A 19,572-nucleotide genomic window follows, 5' to 3' on the forward strand; every position below is an offset into this window, starting at 1 on the left:
CTTCTATTGTCTTCTGGCACAAAATGTTTGTGATTCAAAGTGTAACTTAGGTTTGTTTGTTTTTCATTTGCAAGTACTGTTGTTTTTCAGTTGCTAAGTCGTTTCCAACTCCTTGCGACCCCATGAACTCCAGCACACCAGGCTTCCCTGTCCTTCACTATCTCCCAGAGTTTGCTCAAACTCATGTCCGTTGAATCAGTGATACCATCCAACCATCTCATCCTCTTTCGCTTCCTCCTCCTGGCTTCAATCTTTCCCAGGATAAGGGTCTTTTCCAATGAGTCGGCTGTTTGCATCAGGTGGCCAAAGTGTTGGAGCTTTAGCATCAGTCTTTCCAATGAATATTCAGGGTTGATTTCCTTTAGGATTGACTGGTTTGATCTCCTTGCTGTCCAAGGGTCTCTCAAGAGTCTTCTCCAGCACCGCAGTATGAAAACGTCAATTGTTGGGCACTCAGCCTCTTTATGGTCCAGCTTTCATATCCATACATGACTTCTGGAAAAACCATAGCTTGGATTACATGGACCTTGGTTGGCAAAGTGATGTTGCTTTTCATCTTTTAAGAACTACAACTATTTTATTGGAAATGTTCCAGTCTTAATGGTCCTTGATTGGTTTTCTGAGCTTATTATTGTTCAGTCACTCAGTCATGTCTGACTCTTTGCGACCCCATGGACTGCAGCATGCCAGACTTTCACTATCTCCCAGAGCTTGCTCAAACTCATGTCCATTGAGTTGGTGATGCCATCCAACCATCTTGTCCTCTGTCGTCTCCTTCTCCTCCTGCCTTCAGTCTTTCCCAGCATCAGTCTTTTCTAATAAATCAGATCTTTGTTGCCAAAGTAATGTCTCTGCTTTTGAATATGCTGTCTAGGTTTGCCACAGCTTTTCTTCCAAGGAGCAAGCATCTTTTAATTTCATTGGCTGCAGTCACCATCTGCAGTGATTTTGGAGCCCAAGAAAATAAAGTCTGTCACTGTTTCCATTGTTTCCCCATCTATTTGCCATGAAGTGATGGGGCTGGATGCCATGCTCTTAGCTTTCTGAATGTTGAGTTTTAAGCCAGCTTATTCACTCTCCTCTTTCACTTTCATCAAGAGGCTCTTTAGTTCCTCTTCGCTTTCTGCCAGAAAGGTAGTGTCATCTGCATATCTAAGGTTATTGATATTTCTCCCGGAAATCTTGATTCCAGCTTGTGCTTCATCCAGCCTGATATTTTGCATGATGTACTCTGCATAGAAGTTAAATAAGCAGGATGACAATATACAGCCTTGACATACTCCTTTCCCAATTTGGAACCAGTCCATTGTTCCATGTCTGGTTCTAACTGTTGCTTCTTAACCTGCACACAGATTTCTCAGGAGGCAGGTCAGGTGGTCTGGTATTCCCATCTGTTTAAGAATTTTCCACAGTTTGTTGTGATCCACACAGTCAAAGGCTTTGGCGAGTCAATGAAGCAGAAGTAGATGTTTTCCTGGAGCTCTCTTCCTTTTTTGATGATCTGATGGTTGTTGGCAATTTGATCTCTGGTTCCTCTGCCTCTTCTAAATCCAGTTTGAACATCTGGAAGTTCTCAGTTCACGTACTGTTGTAGCTTGGCTTGGAGAATTTTGAGCATTACTTTGGTAGCATGTGAGATGAGTGCAATTGTGCAGTAGTTTGAGCATTCTTTGGCATTGCCTTTTTTTGGGATTGGAATGAAAACTGGTCTTTCCCAGTCCTGTGGCCACTGCTGAGTTTTCCAGATTTGCTGGCATCTTGAGTGTAGCACTTTCACAGAATCATCTTTTAGGATTTGAAAGAGCTCAGCTGGAATTCCATCGCCTCCACTAGCTTTGTTCATAGTGATGCTTCCTAAGGCCCACTTGACTTCACACTCCAGGATGGAGCCTGGTTCTAGATGGGTGATCACACCACCATGGTTATCTGGGTCATTAAGATCTTTTTGTATACTTCTTCTGTGATTTCTTGCCATGTCTTCTTAATATCTTCTGCTTTTGTTGGGTCCATACCATTTCTGTCCTTTATTGTGCCCATCTTTGCATGAAATTTTCCCTTGGTATCTCTAATTTTCTCGAAGAGATCTGTAGTTCTCAGCTCCAGCCCCTTTAACATGTAGATTAAGGTATTTCTTTGAAGATTTTCTTAAATATAGCTTTATGTCTTTGGTGTCTTTCACTTTTTGGAGGTTAGGCATTCTTCTTTCGGAATTGATGTTAAATCTTCATTAAATTTCTGTTGTCTCAAATCTTTGGTAGACTCTTCGGTCTCTTCTTTATTTATGCTGTTAATTTCATGCTCCTCCCTTCCAGCCTCGGCTTCTTTTACTGGGCCTCCCATGTCTCTGTTTGCTTCTTTGTTTCTTTTAATTCTGCCTTTGTTTCTGAGATATTTTTTCTTTCTTTCATTTTCTTCTCTTTTCATTCTTGAGTTTCCAGCTCTGTTTTCATCTCATCACATTTCACATCAATCCAACTATCTTCTTTTTTTAATTTTTAATTTTTTTTGGAGTATGGTTAATTTACAATGTTGTGTTAGTTTCTGGTATGGCAAAGTGACTCAGTTTTGTATATAAGTATATACACACACACATCATGCATATGCACACACACGCATACACACACACACATAGATAGATATAAAAAGGTTTTTTTTTTTTTTTTAACCACTGGCACCACCTGGGAAGCCCAGAGTGTTAGTCATTCAGTTGTGTCCACCTCCTTGTGACCCTGTGGACTATATCCTGCTAGGTTCCTCTGTCCATGGGATTCATGAGGGAAGAATGCTAGAGTGAGTTTCCATTTCCTTCTCCAAGGGATCTTCCCAACCCAGGGGTTGATCCTGGGTCTTCTGCATTGCAGGTGGACTCTATACCGCCTGAGCTACCAAGGAAGCCCGTGTGTGTGTGTGTGTGTGTGTGTGTGTGTGTGTGTGTGTGTGTGTAAATCCTTTCTCACATTGTTTTCCATTATGGTTTATCATAAGATATTGAATATAGTTCTCTGCGCTCTACAGTAGGACTTTATTGTTCAACTGATTCCTTTCTGAGCTGTTTTAATTTTGACTTGCATGATTCTTTCAAGTTTAGATTATTTTTACATTTCTTTCAGCTCATTTAGGAATCTGTTGCCCTTGTCATTCACTTTGTGGCCACATTTGTGGGATGTTGTCATCATCTCTGGGAATTTTATTTGGTTCATTTAAATCTTTATCCTTGCGGGATCTCTGTATGGGGTTTTATTGTAATCTGGTTTTATTTTCCACATACAAATTAGCCATTCTCTTGGGAAGTTCCTCTGTAGGGTTCTCTTCTGTGTTATTACTGTGATGGATTAAAACATACCTCTTTATATCTGTGATGACTTCTCTATCAGGGAGAGCCTGATTCACAGGAGCTTCTGCTTCTAACTCTGTGTTGTCTAGAGTCTGAGGGTCTTTCCTTCCAGAAAAGTGAGGCTACCTTTCCAGGTGCTTGTCCAGCATGTCCTGAGGTCCAGCTCAGGCACCCCCTTCTCTGGTGTCAGAAGCTTTTGTCTTCCTGGGATCCACGGTGTTTCTTTTTGGATTGCACTAGCAGCAGGTTCTTTTATTTCTTTTTTTTTTTTTTTTAGCAAGGTGAGGGAAAGGGAACTGGAAAGACTGAGTCTCTGTCTTTCCAAGAGGGCATATTTCAGAGCATTTCTGAGATACTGCAGAGAGAGATCTAGGGCAGATGACTGCCTCAGCATCCTTTGAATTCTGGGGCCCCTCACTAGTTTCCTATGGTTTCCTTGCTCTTGTCCTCAGCTTGGAGCCTTTGAGGGAATCTTTGACTTTCACTGACTGTTTGCAGAGTTGAGGCTTTTGTTCCTGTTTCGTAAAGGATGGGTTCCTTTTGGGGATGAATACTTGCTGGTTTCTGAGTTGCAGCTCATAGCACCATCCACACTCTCCTTCTTCTTCCCTACCAACTCCTCATTCCTGCTGATCCCACAACCCTGCTGCACCTGATGTAGTTTCCACTAACCCTGCTCTGGCGATCCTGGTCACCAGTTTTGTAAGATAACATCCGGGATGTGTGTGGATTTTCTTTTGTGAGGCTATGTATTTTGTCTGGGCTGTGATTTAACAAAACCATGCTGTTGCCATATTTTTAGCATCAGAAACCCCAGTATATTTTAAAACAAGAATATAGTAGAAATGTTAGCTTTCTGACATCACATCCTATGGCTTTTCATTATTTTCAGTAGAATAGCAGTATCCGAATATTAGGATCTGTAACCAAATTGTTTCCTGCCAACTGGTTTGCAATTCTGGACAAAAAGAAAAGCATGGGCAAAGAGCCTGTATGTGTGTAACCAGTTCTACGTGATTTGGGTCTAGAACAAGACTAAGAAAAATTGACTTGTCCTTCCTGTTTTAGGGATTATTTAGAAAGTTAAGCTACTCTCGAAATTACTTTGTTAGTTTCTCTTTGTAATGTCCCTGACAGATGGGTCACCTTATCTAGACCCTGACCAACATGTTGGTCATCACGTTGACAGTAGAAGCTCAAGAGAAGGGCCTTTTATGTCACCATAAAAGGGAAAGATCTAAAAATTTGTTATTGGTGGGATAAAAAGAGAGTTTTGGAAATCTAAAGGTGGTCAAAGTCAATTCCTTTATCTCTTAAAATTAATAAGAAGGAATCTAATCAAGTGGATAAAAACCCATAAAGAGATAATTGTAAGAAAACCATTTGTGGAGAAAGAATGGAGGCTTCAGGGGAGCCCACACGTGCTGATTTTTCCCACCTCTCAACCCAAGACAGAGACAGTTATGTTTCAGGCCACTCACAAAATCTCAGACTGACTGATGACTTTTAACCTGCAAATGGAAGGGATGACTTATGTCTAAGCAGTGCAGTAACTGCATGTCCTGGAGTTTGGAACAGGGCCAGCCAAGACCTACTGCTAATAGACAGCTCAATTCATAGCAAGCCACTTGGAGGAATATTTGCTCTTGTTCTTAACTACTGTCCACCTGCAAGTGATAAAACCAGCTCTAAGCCCAATGATGTACCCTGGCATCTGTCTGCATCTCTTAGCATGACACTTAGTATTTTCTCAATGTTCTTCCAAGACCCCAAGAATCTTTCCCAGTGTTTGCCTATTTTTTCTTGTTTTCTATCAACGTGTGGAAGGTCACTGGACTTTTAAGGCAAGTTAAGGGCAGTCGCTTCTGCAGGGGCCACTCTGAGCTCTCTCCCAGAAGCCAGCTGGGCTTTCTGTGAAAGAATGGGTAGGGAGGGAGTGTTCTTATGTTCCTGGCTTGGAGAAATTATATTGAATTTTTCCATCTGTGCCAATCTCCTGAGGCTGTGGATTAGAAATTCTGCTATAATAATTGAGTGATCCTCAAATTCTGTTAATTTTATATCATTCTTGAAATGAGAAAGGTACCAATCATTGATAATTCAACACTAAAATGAATTCACAATTAGGCTAACATACACTTAAAATTGCATCTACTGCTGTCACATAACCCTAAATAGAAAAAACAAAGTTTCATTTGGCATATTTATAGAAAAGAAGAAAAAAATCTTTCAGCTCTGAAACACCTCTGATTCTATTAGGACATGGGCCATATTGCTAATGTGGAGACATTAAGATGTCCAATTTGCTTAGCAGGTGATATGAAACTAAAGTCACATTGACTGGGCTTCCTTGATGCTTCAGTGGTAGAGAATCCATCTGCCAGCCCAGGAGACCGAGGTTCAATCCCTGCTCCGGGAAGATCCCACAGGAATGTGGAGCAATTAAGCCTGCGCTCTAGAGTCCAGGAGCCACAACTACTGAAGCCAGAGCATCCTTGAGACTTTGCTCCACAACTAGAGAAACCACCGCTATGAGAAGCTCACATACCGCAACTAGGGAATGGTCCTGGCTTGCTGCAACTAGAGAGAAGGCTGCAGCAACAAAGACCCAGCACAGCCAAAAAGAAAATATTAAGTAAAAATCACATTTATCATGAAACACCAAGTTTGTCTTCAACAGTAGAGAACTCAGAAAGCACACAGTAGATTCTGAAAGGGAATGTACTTCTTACGTAGCCTTACATTTTTGTCCACCTGGGTGCAGAGCTCCAGAGAGATGGACCAGCACACCATGCTGGGATTGTCTCTGCCTGAGAAAATAAACGACAGCTCAAGTTTCATACACTCAGAGAATGACAAATCAGCTCTGAACAGCTGCTCCATTTACAGATCTGGTTCAGACAGAAAGAGGTTGAATGGTAGGGATGGTACTGGCATGGTTGCTGAGAAAGCAGTAAGACCAGTCCTCTGCAGATTACTCCGCTGCCAGCGCAGGTTGTGGAGGTGAGAACACTGGCCATCATTCTCCCGAGAGAAGGAGCCAGGCCCCGGCTTCCCCCTCTGTCTCAGCAGCCAAGCTTTCATAGAATTTGTTTGAAAGAGACAGCATCATATTATCAGATAATGCACACCCTAGTGTCAAGCTTCCTTTCCTGGAAGCTGATACGGGGAAATCTAAAGACCTCATGTACCATGAGAGTATCAGAAGAAAGAGACTGAAAGCAAGCCAGGAGCAGCTGGAGCCGAGCGGGAGAGCTGGAACGGCTCCGGGGGCCTGTCTGTGTGAAGATGCCACCTTTCAGGATGACTTGAATCTTGAGCGAGGAGTTTAAATAGCAGCAGAAGGAGTTCGGCATTGAAATGAATTTTTAAAATAAAGGTTTTTTTTTTTTAAAAAAAAGTTTTGCACAATGGCGAGATGACAAACGGCTGTGCCAAGACTGGCACATTGAGGACAGCTGGAAGACACCTGAGTGGGAAAGACGCGCCTGGCTGTTTGACGTCTTTCAGTCCTTCCTGTATGTGCAGATGTGAGATTCTGCAAAACTCTTTTTTTTTTTTTTTTAATAGTGAAGGAGTACTATAAATGGCTATAGCGAATTCATGAATTCTAAGGAGGGGAAGGAGTAAGAAGGTGAAAAATAATAGGAAATTCTGTTTTGTCCATTTAGCATTTTGACACAAAGAGACACTCACTTCCTCTGTGCCTGGTTTAAGAAGAGCTTTCTGATTTAAACTCATTCTCACCCAGATTCTCTGGCACAATATCATGGAAAGTGCATTGCTTCTATATGGAGAGCACTAAGAGATGCTCAGCTTGCTACATGACTCAAAATCCCATTTATTCTCTCAGGGCCTGTCGCCTCCTCACTCCACCCACTACCCTGGTGACCGGAGGACAGAATGATGCCTCCATCAGAGGTGACTTTAATCTCTTCTTGCCTTTGGAGTAGGAAGCTGGCAGGGGGAGTTTGGAAATTGTTCACACAGAGGATTTTTGCTTTTGGAGGTTTTTCTTCTCCTTAGGATGTTAGAAGAGAAGGTTTCCTATCTTGCCGGACTATGGTTTGGAATATGGTCCTGTCAGTCCATCGGAATCAGTCATCTGAGATTCATCATTCATACCTTCTCTTCCCAGGCAGGCTTCCCAGAGAGGCAGACTCTGCAGACTGGCCAGGGGGTGGTGTGGAGACCCTTCCCATGTGGTGAGGTGGGCCAGAGTCTGGCTTCCTGTGGGGGCCTGCAAACAGCCGTGCATGCAGAGGTGACACGGTGTCAGGATCCTCCATTTCTTTGTTGTTTATTCACTTAGTAAGCATTTATTGAGCATATACTATATGTGGACTGTGGTGCTGGAAAAGACTCTTGAGAGTCCCTTGGACTGCAAGGAGATCAAACCAGTCCATCCTAAATGAAGTCAGCCTGAATATTCATTGGAAGGACTGATGCTGAAGCTGAAGCCCCAATACTTTGGCCACCTGATCCGAAGAGTAGACTCATTGGAAAAGACCTTGATGCTGGGAAAGATTGAAGGGCAGGAGGAGAAGGGGATGACAGAGGATGAGATGGTTGGATGACATCACTGACTCAATGGACGTGAGTTTGAGCAAGCTCTGGGAGAGAGTGAAGGACAGGGAAGCTTGGTGTCTGCAGTCCATGGTGTTGCAAAAAGTTGGACATGACTTAGTGACTGAACAACAAAATATGCCAAACCCTGCTTCTAGCTGCTGAAGCGCAGTCATAATTTAACAAATTAACAGAATCCCTTTGCCCTGGAACTCTAGATAGATGAGAAACACAAGAAATAAGTAGATGGCAGAGCTTGCTGCATAGCAAGGGATGCTGATGAGAAGGAGAGAGCAGCGCAGGGGGTTAGGAGCAGATGAGGTGGGCGACCCCCGTGTGCATTGCTGCATCATGACAGGGGGACAGCCGGGGAGGCCCCCGGAGAAGACAGTGCTTTTGAGGAAGTGCCTGGAGGAAGTGAGGGAAGCACCTTGGGGTCTAAGGTGGGGGAGCAGCAGGTGACAGGGCCCTGAGGTGGGCTTGTGCCCAGCCTGATGGGGAGAAAGGAAGCTGGGGGCCGCCAGGAAGGGATGAGGTTGGAGGGGCGCGACAGGGGCCGGGTCGCTCAGGTTCAGTGAGGACTGTGACCCCGGAAGAGCGGGAGGCTGTTGGAAGGTCCTGAGCGAGGCCGTGGCCTGATCTCCCATCTCAGTGGAGAATGAGCCTCAGGAAGGAGCGTGGAAGCAGAGGGATGAGCTTGGAGACGCAGGTGACAACCGGCGGAGTCTGTCAGGGAAACGAGTGGCAGTTTACATGCTGTTTATGGTCTGTAACGCACATATCCTTTCTGAGCTGGGTTCCAATGACCAGTGCCTGAAACTGCCTCGGCACTTCACTGTTTACTGGGGTTGGGCTGGCACGGACTAGCAGGGGAAGCCATTCCAAGTACAAGTGAATAAGACAGCAAGCTACCTGCTTCCTGCCGCAGGGCGCCAACCAAAGATTCTATGTTTTCATTGCTGGAGCGCTGGGGTTCCTTGTGACCACTGCTTTAAAGCGAGTGTGTGTGCGTGCACACACACACACACACACACACACAGTGTGTGTGTTCCCCTTTTCACTTTCTTATCAAAACAGCGAGTGACCTATTACATTCATGTAGGAGTGTGGCCCATGCGGAAAATTAAAGTTTATAGGGAATAAAATAGCCTTTTTGCATACTGGATTGGACCCTGCAACAGAAAACAGACATTAGGGAAAAGTAAAACTGGTGAAATCTGAATAAAGTCTGCAGTTGAGTTCGTTTGTACCGGTACTAACTGTGGACTCTGTGCTCTGTGCCCAGCGTGTCTGACTCTGCCACCACATGGACCGCAGCTTTGCCAGGCTCCTCTGTCATGGGATTCTCCAGGCAAGAATACTCGAGAGGGTTGCCATGCCCGACTCCAGGGGACCTTCCCGACTCAGGGATCGAACCTGCGTCTCTTGTCTCCAGATTGGCAGGCAGGTTCTTAAACACTAGTGCCACCTGGGAAGCCCAGCAGTACTAATCACTGGGCTTAAATGTGCCGTGGTTAACGTCACAAGCATATGATGCTAACAGTAGGAGCGGATGAAAGATGTATGTCAGCCTTCTGTACCTTCTTTGGCAAATTTTCTGTACATTTAAAATCGCTCCAAAATAAAGTAATAAACAAAAGCACCCCACTTAGAGGGAAAAGAAAAACATGAGTGAAACCTTTGAATTTCTTTCAGCGATGAAATGGGTCCACAGATATATTCTGCACATTTAGAATTTTTATCTACCATTAAGAAGTAGGTTGCTGTTATGCAATATAGAGCTAGACAATGGTGTTTCCTTTGAGACAACAGGTCTTTCCTGTTCTTCACTTCATTTTGATTGAACTACATTGCAAATATTGGGTTTTCCATGTTATGGAAAAACTCAAACAAACTTTTTGGCTGACTCCGTACTTGCCCCCTGCATTAAATGTCCAGGCATGACTCTTACTCTCCTCTGCTTGGGAAATGGGTATTTTTCAGTATGATTCACACCCTAAACTCTGTCATTTGTTGATTTCCCTTCCTTCTGCCTTCCCCCCATCTTGAGTCTTCATCCTTGCTGTATGTCACCCCCTCACTGAATAAATGTCACTAAATGTAACTGGTCCTAGAACTACTTTGCCACCTTCTTTTCTTAAACCTAAACATGACCTTTCTTGGTTTGCTGTTCTGAAGCTTTGGGGAAAGAAATTTGCCATTATATTAAAAAAAAAAATTCTGACATTCTCCATGTCTGATTATATAGACCAGGAATGATGATCTCAAATGTCTCTACGGCCCAGGTCAACCATGTGGCGATATGAGACAGCTGAGACTAACAGATGCAACAGATAACCAGTGGGAATCTGTCCTGTGATGCAGGGGGCTCAAATCTGGTGCTCTGTGACAGCCTGGAGGGGCGGGAGGGAGGTTCTCGAGGGAGGGGACGTGTGTATACCTATGGCTGACTCATGCTGATGGATGGCAGAAACTAACACAATACTGTAAAGCAACTAACCCCCAATTAAAAATAAAATTTAAAAAACTCAAAAAAAAAAAAAAACCCCACCCCAAGACAAAGAGTAATAGATAAAGAAACTGGCATCGCCTACCTGATTTTAAGATGGTTCTCATTTGGTTTTTCCTGCGAAGTTGTATTTTTTCTAGAACCTCAGGGAAATTTCAAATCTGTTTCCAAGTAAGATGCTTTCTTCCCCCCCAAGGTGCTTTATAAATGCAAGTTATTATTTAGTCAGGAAATGTGGGAAAATGTGATCAGTTGCGGTTTAGGTGGTAATGGGAAGGAATAAAAAAATATGACTCCACAGAGGGAGAAGATGGATGAGATTTTAACACAGCTGTGAATCAACAGTGATACTGGGAGGTCTTGGAGGATATTCTTGGTCACTAAGGCAGGACCATTTTTAGATCATTATAGAAAGATAACAGATATAACCTCAACCAAAAAAACTCGGGGAAGAAACTTACCTACTTATTGGGGAACAAATTCTTAAGTCTTACAATGGGTTAGACATTGCTCTCTCTGGAGTCTACCTTAAATTTCTGTGGCTGTAAATTAAGTCCCTGGTAGATAACAAAAAGAATACTAGCAACGTAATATTATTAATATCCCAGGGATGCATTAATGAAATGTTTAAGACGCACTGGAAAGAAAGTGAAAGTGTTAGTTGCTCAGTTATGTCTGACTCTTTGTGACCCCATGGACTATAGGCTCCTCTGTCCACGGAACTCTCTAGGCAAGAATACTGGAGTGGGTTGCCATTCCTTTCTCCAAAGAATCTTCCCAACCCCAGGATTAAACCTGGGTCTCCCACATTGCAGGCAGATTCTTTACCATCTGAGCCCCTGGAAATCCCCAAGATGCTCCAGATTAAAGACCAAAGTACTCACTGACTTAAGCATCCATGGTCAGGACCACATGATGTAGGAAAACATTAGGAGATGGAGCGTGTGGTGCTGGTCTTGGCTCCATCCTTCTTGCCGGTGGTATTCCAGGTCTATAGAGAACGACATCTCTTTGGGCCTCTCAGCGAAACAAGCAGCACACAGGTAACTCCCTAAAGGAGTTTCCCCGGGGAGCCTGGACATCCCCAGGATGCTCCCCCTCGCCCCTCCACCCCCCTTGCCGCACGCAGGCCTCCCCTGTTTTCAGAACTCTGCTAAGTCACAGACGCTAAGCAGGTAAAGACACGGTCTCCCCACACCACAAAGCCAAGGACAACGATGGAGAGACTCCTTCATGAGGCGAGACAGTCTGCGCCTGGCTTCCGAAAGCCCAGAGCCTTGGAATGGTGAGAACATCCTGCCCAGTCCTCTGCCATGAGCAGATGAGACCACAGGCTAAATCCACACCATTCCATTTGAATCCCTGCTCTAGCACGCTCTGTCCTAAGGGAACAAGTGGGGCTGAATGGAACTGAACCCATCACAAGAGTCCTTTACATGTCCAAAGATACATGCTTTGAATTTGCCAACGGAGGCTTTCCAGTTCTTTCCGTTTTAGATCATGAAATAAAATTAAAAAGTAGCACTCAGAAGTGGGAAGGTTAGTCCTGATTTAAGGAGCCAATGGGGCTTCCCTGGTGACTCAGCTGGTAAAGAACCCACCTGGCAATTTGGGAGATACAAGAGAGGCTGGTTTGATCCCTTGGTCAGGAAGATCCCCTGGAGAAGGAAATGGCAACCCACTTCAGTGTTCTTGCCTGGAAAATCCCATGGACAGAGGAGCCTGGAAGGCTACAGTCTAGGCGGTTGCAAGAAGTTGGACACGACTGGGCAACCAAACCTCCATCAAGGAACCCATGAGGTTCCACACGTGCCTCTGTGCTGGGTATTCTGGAAAAGTCTGTCCTTGTGATTCTGCCTGTCATACCTGGTTACGAAAGCTGCCAAGCCCCTGGATACCTTATCCTTGCTTGGACAAATAGCAGTCAGGCCGTGCGAGGATGGAGGGGTTTTATCATGGACATCACGGCACATTTCTGTACACAGCAGCACCAGAGACATTTTCATTCTCTGTCTGCGCTTATGGCAGTTTCACCAATCTCAAATCAAAATATTTTCCAGGTGCCTTAAAAAAAATCAATTTTCAGAGTCAACAGTGGCCAGGGGCTCCAGGGGTGAGCTCACTGCCCTTCCCAGCAGCTCCTAGAGAGGCTGAACCGACGCTTCTCAGAGGTGGCTTCAGCCGACCTTCACTGACCGCTGAGCCCCCATCCCACCCCCGCTGGGGACGGGGGACGCAGTCTTTGTTTTCCACTGGGGTCGGGGGAGCCGGGCGCCTCACCTCCCCCCAGGCCGCGGGCGGGGGCTCCACCGGAGGGTAGTACTTGGGCACGTCCCAGGCCACGGCTGCCATGAACCACTTGAAGTCTTTGCACTTGAGCTGTCTGCGCAGCTCCTTCTGCGCGGAGAGGTCCCCGGGGGACAGGTGCCGGTACTCCGGGCGCCGCTGGTAAATGTACTCGGCGAACTCGTCCATCCAGGTCTCCGCCACCCGCTTCAGGTTCTGCACAGGACAGAAGAGTGTCAGTGATGGGCCCGTGTCCCCACGGCGCAGCCCACTTGCCCTCGAGATGGAAAAACAAAGAACAGGAATTAGTCAACCTCAGGCGGCTCTGGTGGTGAGTGTCCCTCACTGCCGGAGGTGTGAGACAGTTAGCCTGAGGCCATGCATGCCTTTCTGCTTCTGGCATGGGGTTCTACTGCTAATTGGAGAGCTCAAATAAATGGGGCAGAGACAGTGAAGCACCCAGTGGACAAGCTGATCAGCTTTCTCATCCCTGCTGTTATTGCCCAATGATGAATTCTTGGTTTCTCACCCAGAATGACAGGAGTTGGACCTGGAGGTAACAATGTTGCTCTTAGGCATCTGATTGCTTAAACTGGTTCAGGGAACAAGGAGGGATCTTGGCAAGAGTGAGGAGGAACCGCTGTTGTTCTCCCAGTCACAGTGAGAGAGCCCAGCAGGACTGAAACAAAGACCCTGGGTTCTGATGGTGCTTTGTACACACGGAAGCCCAGGAGAACTGAGTAATTCTTGGCACAGTGAGGTCAGCTAAGGGGGCACCAAGGGCCTCTCTGGTGGAGCCATGGGGCAGAAAGCGGGGAGACTGGCCCCTTAGAGGAAGGAGAGTGGGGGTCAGGGGAGGAGGCGCAGCACTTTTGCCAGTTTTGAGGTTAAACAGGTAACTTCTATGCTCTGAGTCTCAGATTCCTCCCCTGAAAAAGGGACATAGAGTCATCTGTCCCTCCATCATGGGAGTGGTGGCAGGATTAAGTAACACCTGGGTTTCAGTAGTCTCGCCTGGGAAATCCCATGGACAGAGAGGAGCCTGGTGGGCTGCAGTCCATGGGCTCACAAAAGAGTGAGTGACTAACACTTTCACTTTTCACTTGCCTTATTTTAAACACCCAACTGGTGTGAATATTGACCCTTTCCAGCTCCTCATTTGCACTGAGAAGATAAAATGAGCAGAAAGGCTGGGAACTCCACTAAGACCCAGAGACCAGTGACTCAAGTAACTAGGAATGTTTAGGAAAATTGTTTAACTTAAAAATTGCTACATGGTCCTGAATGAGACCTGACACCATGCCGAGAGGGTTTGAAGACAGAGTCTCCAGGTACCTTATTCCTGGTGGAATTGTCTGTTTTCCCACTATGCTCACCTCCAGCCTCCCGGGAGGGCCTCCCTGCCATCTGACCTCGTTCCCAAACTTGCCACCTCATCCTCCCTCGTCTCCTTGGTTAGCATGAGTAGGGCCCAGTTAGTCGACAAGAGACAGAGAAGACATGATGCCATAAAGACTGCTCTGATTTCTTTCTTTTTTTTTAAGTTTTTTTTTGTTTTGATGTGCACCATTTTTAAAGTCTATATTGAATTTGTTACATACTACTTCTGTTTTATGTTTTTTGTTCACGAAGCATGTGGGCACTTAACTCCCTGAAAGAAGCCATTGTTAGTTGCTCATTCGTGTCTGCCTCTTTGCCGCCCCATGGAGAAGGTAGCCCATCAGGCTCTTCTGTCCATGGGATTCTCCAGGCAAGAATACTGGAGTGGGTAGCCATTCCCTTCTGCAGGGGATCTTCCTGACCCAGTGATCAAACCAGGATCTCCTGCTTTGCAGGTGGATTCTTTACCACTGAGCCACCTAGAAAACCCTTTTACTAAGTGGATGCATGGCTTAGAAATTCTGATAGCTTGCAAGAAAGATGTGTCACTAAGAAATCTGTTTGACTTGGGTAAATAAACACTTTTAGACTATAAATTCTGTGAAGTTAGGGGTAGGTAGTGTTTTTGTTTTAAATTAAAAGGCCCTAGTACATGTGTGTGCTCATCTGAGCTCGCTAACTGTGGAGTTAATAAAAGATCATATATAAAATGAACATGAGTAAACTCCTAGCTCATGCATGTATCTGTTGATAAAGGCACTGAAATAGAAACAGTAGTTTAAAAAACACTGCTGCTAAAGGGTAGATAGATATTTGCTGCTTTGGGTTTTTGAAATAGAAATAGGATTTCTTGTGAAAACTCAAAGAGGAATTGACCAGTTCAGATGCGTTCAATTGGGAATGGCTGTAAGGGTCAGGATGAATGTTTGCCAGAAACAGCAGCATGAATAAGTGAAAGAGGCAGGTGATGGCAGGTTGGAAGATGGTCAGCAACATCAGGGAGGCTGCAGGGTCGCTGCAGGGTCGTTGACCTGGGAACCAGGCAGGTCGCTTTTGCATTATCACATCCTTTTCAATTGGAAATACTTGGTTGCAGGTTAGGTTTGCTGCTTTCCCAAACACTCCAAAGAAAGCCAGAAGATCATGGACACATTCCAGGGATAAGGTCAAATCATCGAGCCCTTTTAGATTACCTTTTCAGGAGATGGGAAAAGAGAACCAGCACAATAATTGCAAAAACTAATTGCCAGTGTCTCTCTAGCAATGGGTGTTATGTAACCATTTAGACAAACATATGAATCCTGACTGTTCTCTAATGCTCCGATGCCTTGTCAGACAGCCTCCATTGGAGATGCTCTGTTCTGAGTGCAGTTTCCCATCAGGAGGAAACTTTCTGAAGTGTCAACTATTGTAGACAAGAAACAGTCTAGAACAGTCCAGGTGATGGGTGAAATCATGTCATTCTGAAGGCATCATTCTGAAAATAACAAGACACCATGTGACCCTTACATTGTCGTTTTGAATTTGTACTTAGTTTTGGGGAAAACATTGGAACCTCAGCTGAGAAATATTTTAAGCAGCTGCAAGAAGCATTTCATTGGCCTTTCGTAGATTGGAATAAGTTCACCCACTGCCGAGAATGGAATAATCACAGATACGTTTGAGCTCATCAGAATATTTGCATAGAAGCACATGTATTTAGAGGCTTCCCTGGTGGTGGCGCAGTGGTAAAGAATCCACCTGCCAATGCAGGAGATACAAGAGACGGGGGTTCGATCCCTGGGTAGGGAAGATCCCCTGGGGGAGGGCATGGCAGCCCATGTTAGTATTCTTGCCTGTGGAGAACCCGGTAGACAGAGGAGCCTGGTGGGCTATAGTCCATGGAGTCCCACGAGTCAGACACAACAGGGTGCATGCACACACATACACATACCTACTTTGAAACACATGGAAGTGATGGAGTAGAAGCAGAGCGGTATTTCTCACTTAACGTCGTTGGGAACACATGGACAGAATGGTGAAACTGACATCCCAAAACACATCTTGCCCAAGATGGTAATGAAGAGAATAGGGAATCAATGTGAGTGGGCCCTTTTGTCCTGAGATTACATAAGCCTTGGTGATGGTGCTAATATGTTAAAAATAAGTTATGAACAGGAAGAAGGAGGACAGTATGGACACTGAGTGATCTATGCATGCCATCATTCTTTCCCAAACTCTCAGGAGTTGGATGTAAAGGTTGCTTATGTATGTGGGGCCACAGTGATGCTGGGAAAGATTGAGGGCAGGAGGAGAAGGGGGCAACAGTGGTCGAGGTGGTTGGATGGCATCACTGACTCAATGGATATGAGCCTGAGCAAATTCCAGGAGATTGTGAAGGACAGGGAAGCCTGGTGTGCTGCAGTCCATGGGGTTGCAGAGTCAGAATGAACAACAAGGTGTTAGGTGGGATTCCTGGTTTTTGAGATGTAGGTGAAATTGTGTTAATGCCAAATGACACATTCCTGTCTTAGAAATTTGCATGGCTTCCCAGGTAAGCTAATTCACACATTCATGCTTCACTTTGATGTCCTGTTCTGGGATCCCTCCTTCCTTCCTGTCATCCTGCCCAGGCTTGCTCTCTGCCCTGGCCATGTGAGCTTTGTGGGTCACACACGCACTCTTCCTCACCTTTCAGACATGCATCTGAGAGATCGCGGTTCTCGACTTGGCAAATGTGAGGGAGAGGCAGAGACGTAGCTGCCAGTAGTAGGATGGAAGCTTGGACTTGTTTCATATTCTTTTTATTGTTTTAAAAAATATACATATTTGTTTATTTGGCTGGAATTGGTCTTAATAGGAAAAGGAGTATGTCAAGGCTGTATATTGTCACCCTGCTTATTTAACTTATATACAGAGTACGTCATGAGAAATGCTGGGCTGGAAGAAGCACAAGCTGGAATCAAGATTGCTGGGAGAAATATCAATAACCTCAGATATGCAGATGACACCACCCTTATGGCAGAAAGTGAAGAAGAACTAAAGAGCCTCTTGATGAAAGTGAAAGAGGAGAGTGAAAAAGTTGGCTTAAAGCTCAACATTCAGAAAACTAAGATCATGGTATCTGGTCCCATCACTTCATGGCAAATAGATGGGGAAACAGTGGAAAGAGTGTCAGACTTTATTTTTTTGGGCTCCAAAATCACTACAGATGGTGATTTCAGCCATGAAATTAAAAGATGCTTACTCCTTGGAAGGAAAGTTATGACCAACCTAGACAGCATATTAAAAAGCAGAGACATTACTTTGCCAACAAAGGTCCATCTAGTCATGGCTCTGGTTTTTCCAGTGGTCATGTATGGATGTGAGAATTGGACTGTGAAGAAAGCTGAGCGCCGAAAAATTGATGCTTTTGAACTGTCGTGTTGGAGAAGACTCTTGAGAGTCCCTTGGACTGTCCCTTGGAGATCCAACCAGTCCATCCTAAAGGAGATCAGTCCTGAGTGTTCATTGGAAGGACTGATGCTGAAGCTGAATCTCCAGTACTTTGGCCACCTGATGTGAAGAGTTGACTAATTGGAAAAGACCCCGATGCTGGGAGGGATTGGGGGCAGGAGGAGAAGGGGACGACAGAGGATGAGATGGCTGGATGGCATCACCGACTTGATGGATATGAGTTTGAGTAAACTCCGGGTGTTGGTGATGGACAGGGAGGCCTGGCATGCTGTGATTTATGGGGTCACAAAGAGTTGGACATGACTGAGCGACTCAACTGAACTGAACTGGTCTTAATTGCTGCATGTGGGATCTAGTTCCCTGACTAGGGGTTGAACCCAGGCCCCCTTTTTTGGGAGCGTGGAGTCTTAGCCACTGGGCCACCAGGGAAGTCCCTTCCTCCACATGCTTTAGCTCCTATAGGGAATTTCATCCTGGACAAGATTCCCTCCCTGTCCTTTGCCCTCCTGCCATGGGCTGTTTCCAGAACTCCGCTGTGTCTCCTTTGCAGACAGAATATGGCATTTCTTCCTACTTTTACTACTGAGCATGTCAGCTTTCTCACTTCTAACTGTCTTTGTTTATCCTGTTTATTCCCTTTCCAGAATCAGCAAGTCCTTTCTGGGTGTTTTGTCTAACAGAGGTCCTTCCCCCACAAGAAGTCACACAGCCAGCTCTTGAATTTCACACCCCCTTACTTTTGGTTGGGTAAGGGTTGGCTGCCCATCATCAAAGACATTCCACAGCAGGTCCCTAACTGTCCTCCCCAGCTTTATTCTCCTGCATGGAACTCTGCTTAGGAGAGCTGCTCTGGTCCTTGCCCCTGTCTTTAAACAAGGAGGCCACTGGACAGAGGTGGCTCTGATGCCTCGGTGGTCTGTGTGAGCCAACTGACATGTGGCCTGTAAACGCCTCCAGTTTACAGAATCAACGCCTCATCAATGCCTGCGCACCACGACCAACCAACTGGCTTTCAGCTGCCTCCGGTCAGTTTCTTTCCTCGGCTTCTGCTCTTTCTCTGCCCTGTTTAAGTCTTTCCCCAGCTCCTGTGGGTGGGCCCCTCCTAACCCCTTTCCATCTGACGCTGCCTGATTGGAACTGATTTTTGCTCAGCTAAACTCTTTAAAAAAAATTATCCATTAATTTTTGGGCTGTGCTGGGTCTTTGCTGCTGCGTGGACTTTTCCCTAGTTGCGGCGCACAGGCTTCTCGTTGCAGTGGCTTTTCTTGTGGAGCACAGGCCGCAGGACACACAGGGGTTCAGTGGTTGCAGCTCCCGGGCTCTGGAGCACCAGTGGTTGTGGCTCATGGGCTTATTTGCTTCTCTGCATGCGGAATCCTCTCGGGTCAGGTATCAAACCTGTGTCGCCTGCACTGGCAGGGAGGTTCTTTACCCCTGATCCACCAGGGAAGCCCTCAGATAAACTCTTACACATTTTAATTTATCTCAGTTTGTCTTTTTACACACAGAAACTGCTAATACAAAAAAATGTGTCCGGAATTCAGATTTCACCAGGCGCTTTGTGTTTTTGTTGGCAGCCCTCCTCCTGATACTCAAAATCTGCACATACTGTGTGCTCTGTGAATGTTTTTAAGTTAATTATGTGGTGGTGTCTGCAGAGTCTGGCCTGTCTTGATGCTGTTACCAGAACAGAGTGAATGCTTTCCTTTGGTGGAAGTCATTCTAGACAGACTCCAAGTTCTCTGCAAGAGAAGCCTGCTATCACACAGCAGTGATCTAAATGTGCTTCCCAATCCCACTGCTTTTCTGATGGGGGTTGGGCTGGGGTCCTGCTGGTCTTCTGTCAGTGCCTTCAGATAGCAGCAGTGGGTTAGGAGAGTCCCCTGGAGAAGGGAACAGCTGCCCACTCCATGAAAACCTCTGGGACCCACCTTGAGTGGGTTGGATCCCCTCCCCCAGTGCCCCCTTGACCACAGTACACTGGGAGCCGGGGTGGAGCCAAACCCTGAGGTCCAGAGACAGAGACCTCCACCTACTTATTTTTCAGACTCCAGTTAACCAA

The 19,572-nt window shown here is 45.6% G+C and overlaps 1 protein-coding gene across 2 annotated transcripts in view; it reads right to left on the minus strand.

Annotated features, from left to right (window-relative positions):
• The window catches only part of GALNTL6 (polypeptide N-acetylgalactosaminyltransferase like 6), a 1,391,757-nt gene that overhangs the window by 59,164 nt on the left and 1,313,021 nt on the right, over positions 1-19,572 (minus strand). For both annotated transcript variants that reach the window (XM_070480689.1, XM_070480690.1), the window contains one exon: positions 12,690-12,911. In XM_070480689.1, the coding sequence (XP_070336790.1) occupies positions 12,690-12,911 (222 nt within the window). The remainder of the gene's footprint in view (positions 1-12,689; positions 12,912-19,572) is intronic.

Source organism: Odocoileus virginianus, chromosome 18 (assembly GCF_023699985.2).
Source record: "Odocoileus virginianus isolate 20LAN1187 ecotype Illinois chromosome 18, Ovbor_1.2, whole genome shotgun sequence".
NCBI classification, from domain to species: domain Eukaryota; kingdom Metazoa; phylum Chordata; class Mammalia; order Artiodactyla; family Cervidae; genus Odocoileus; species Odocoileus virginianus.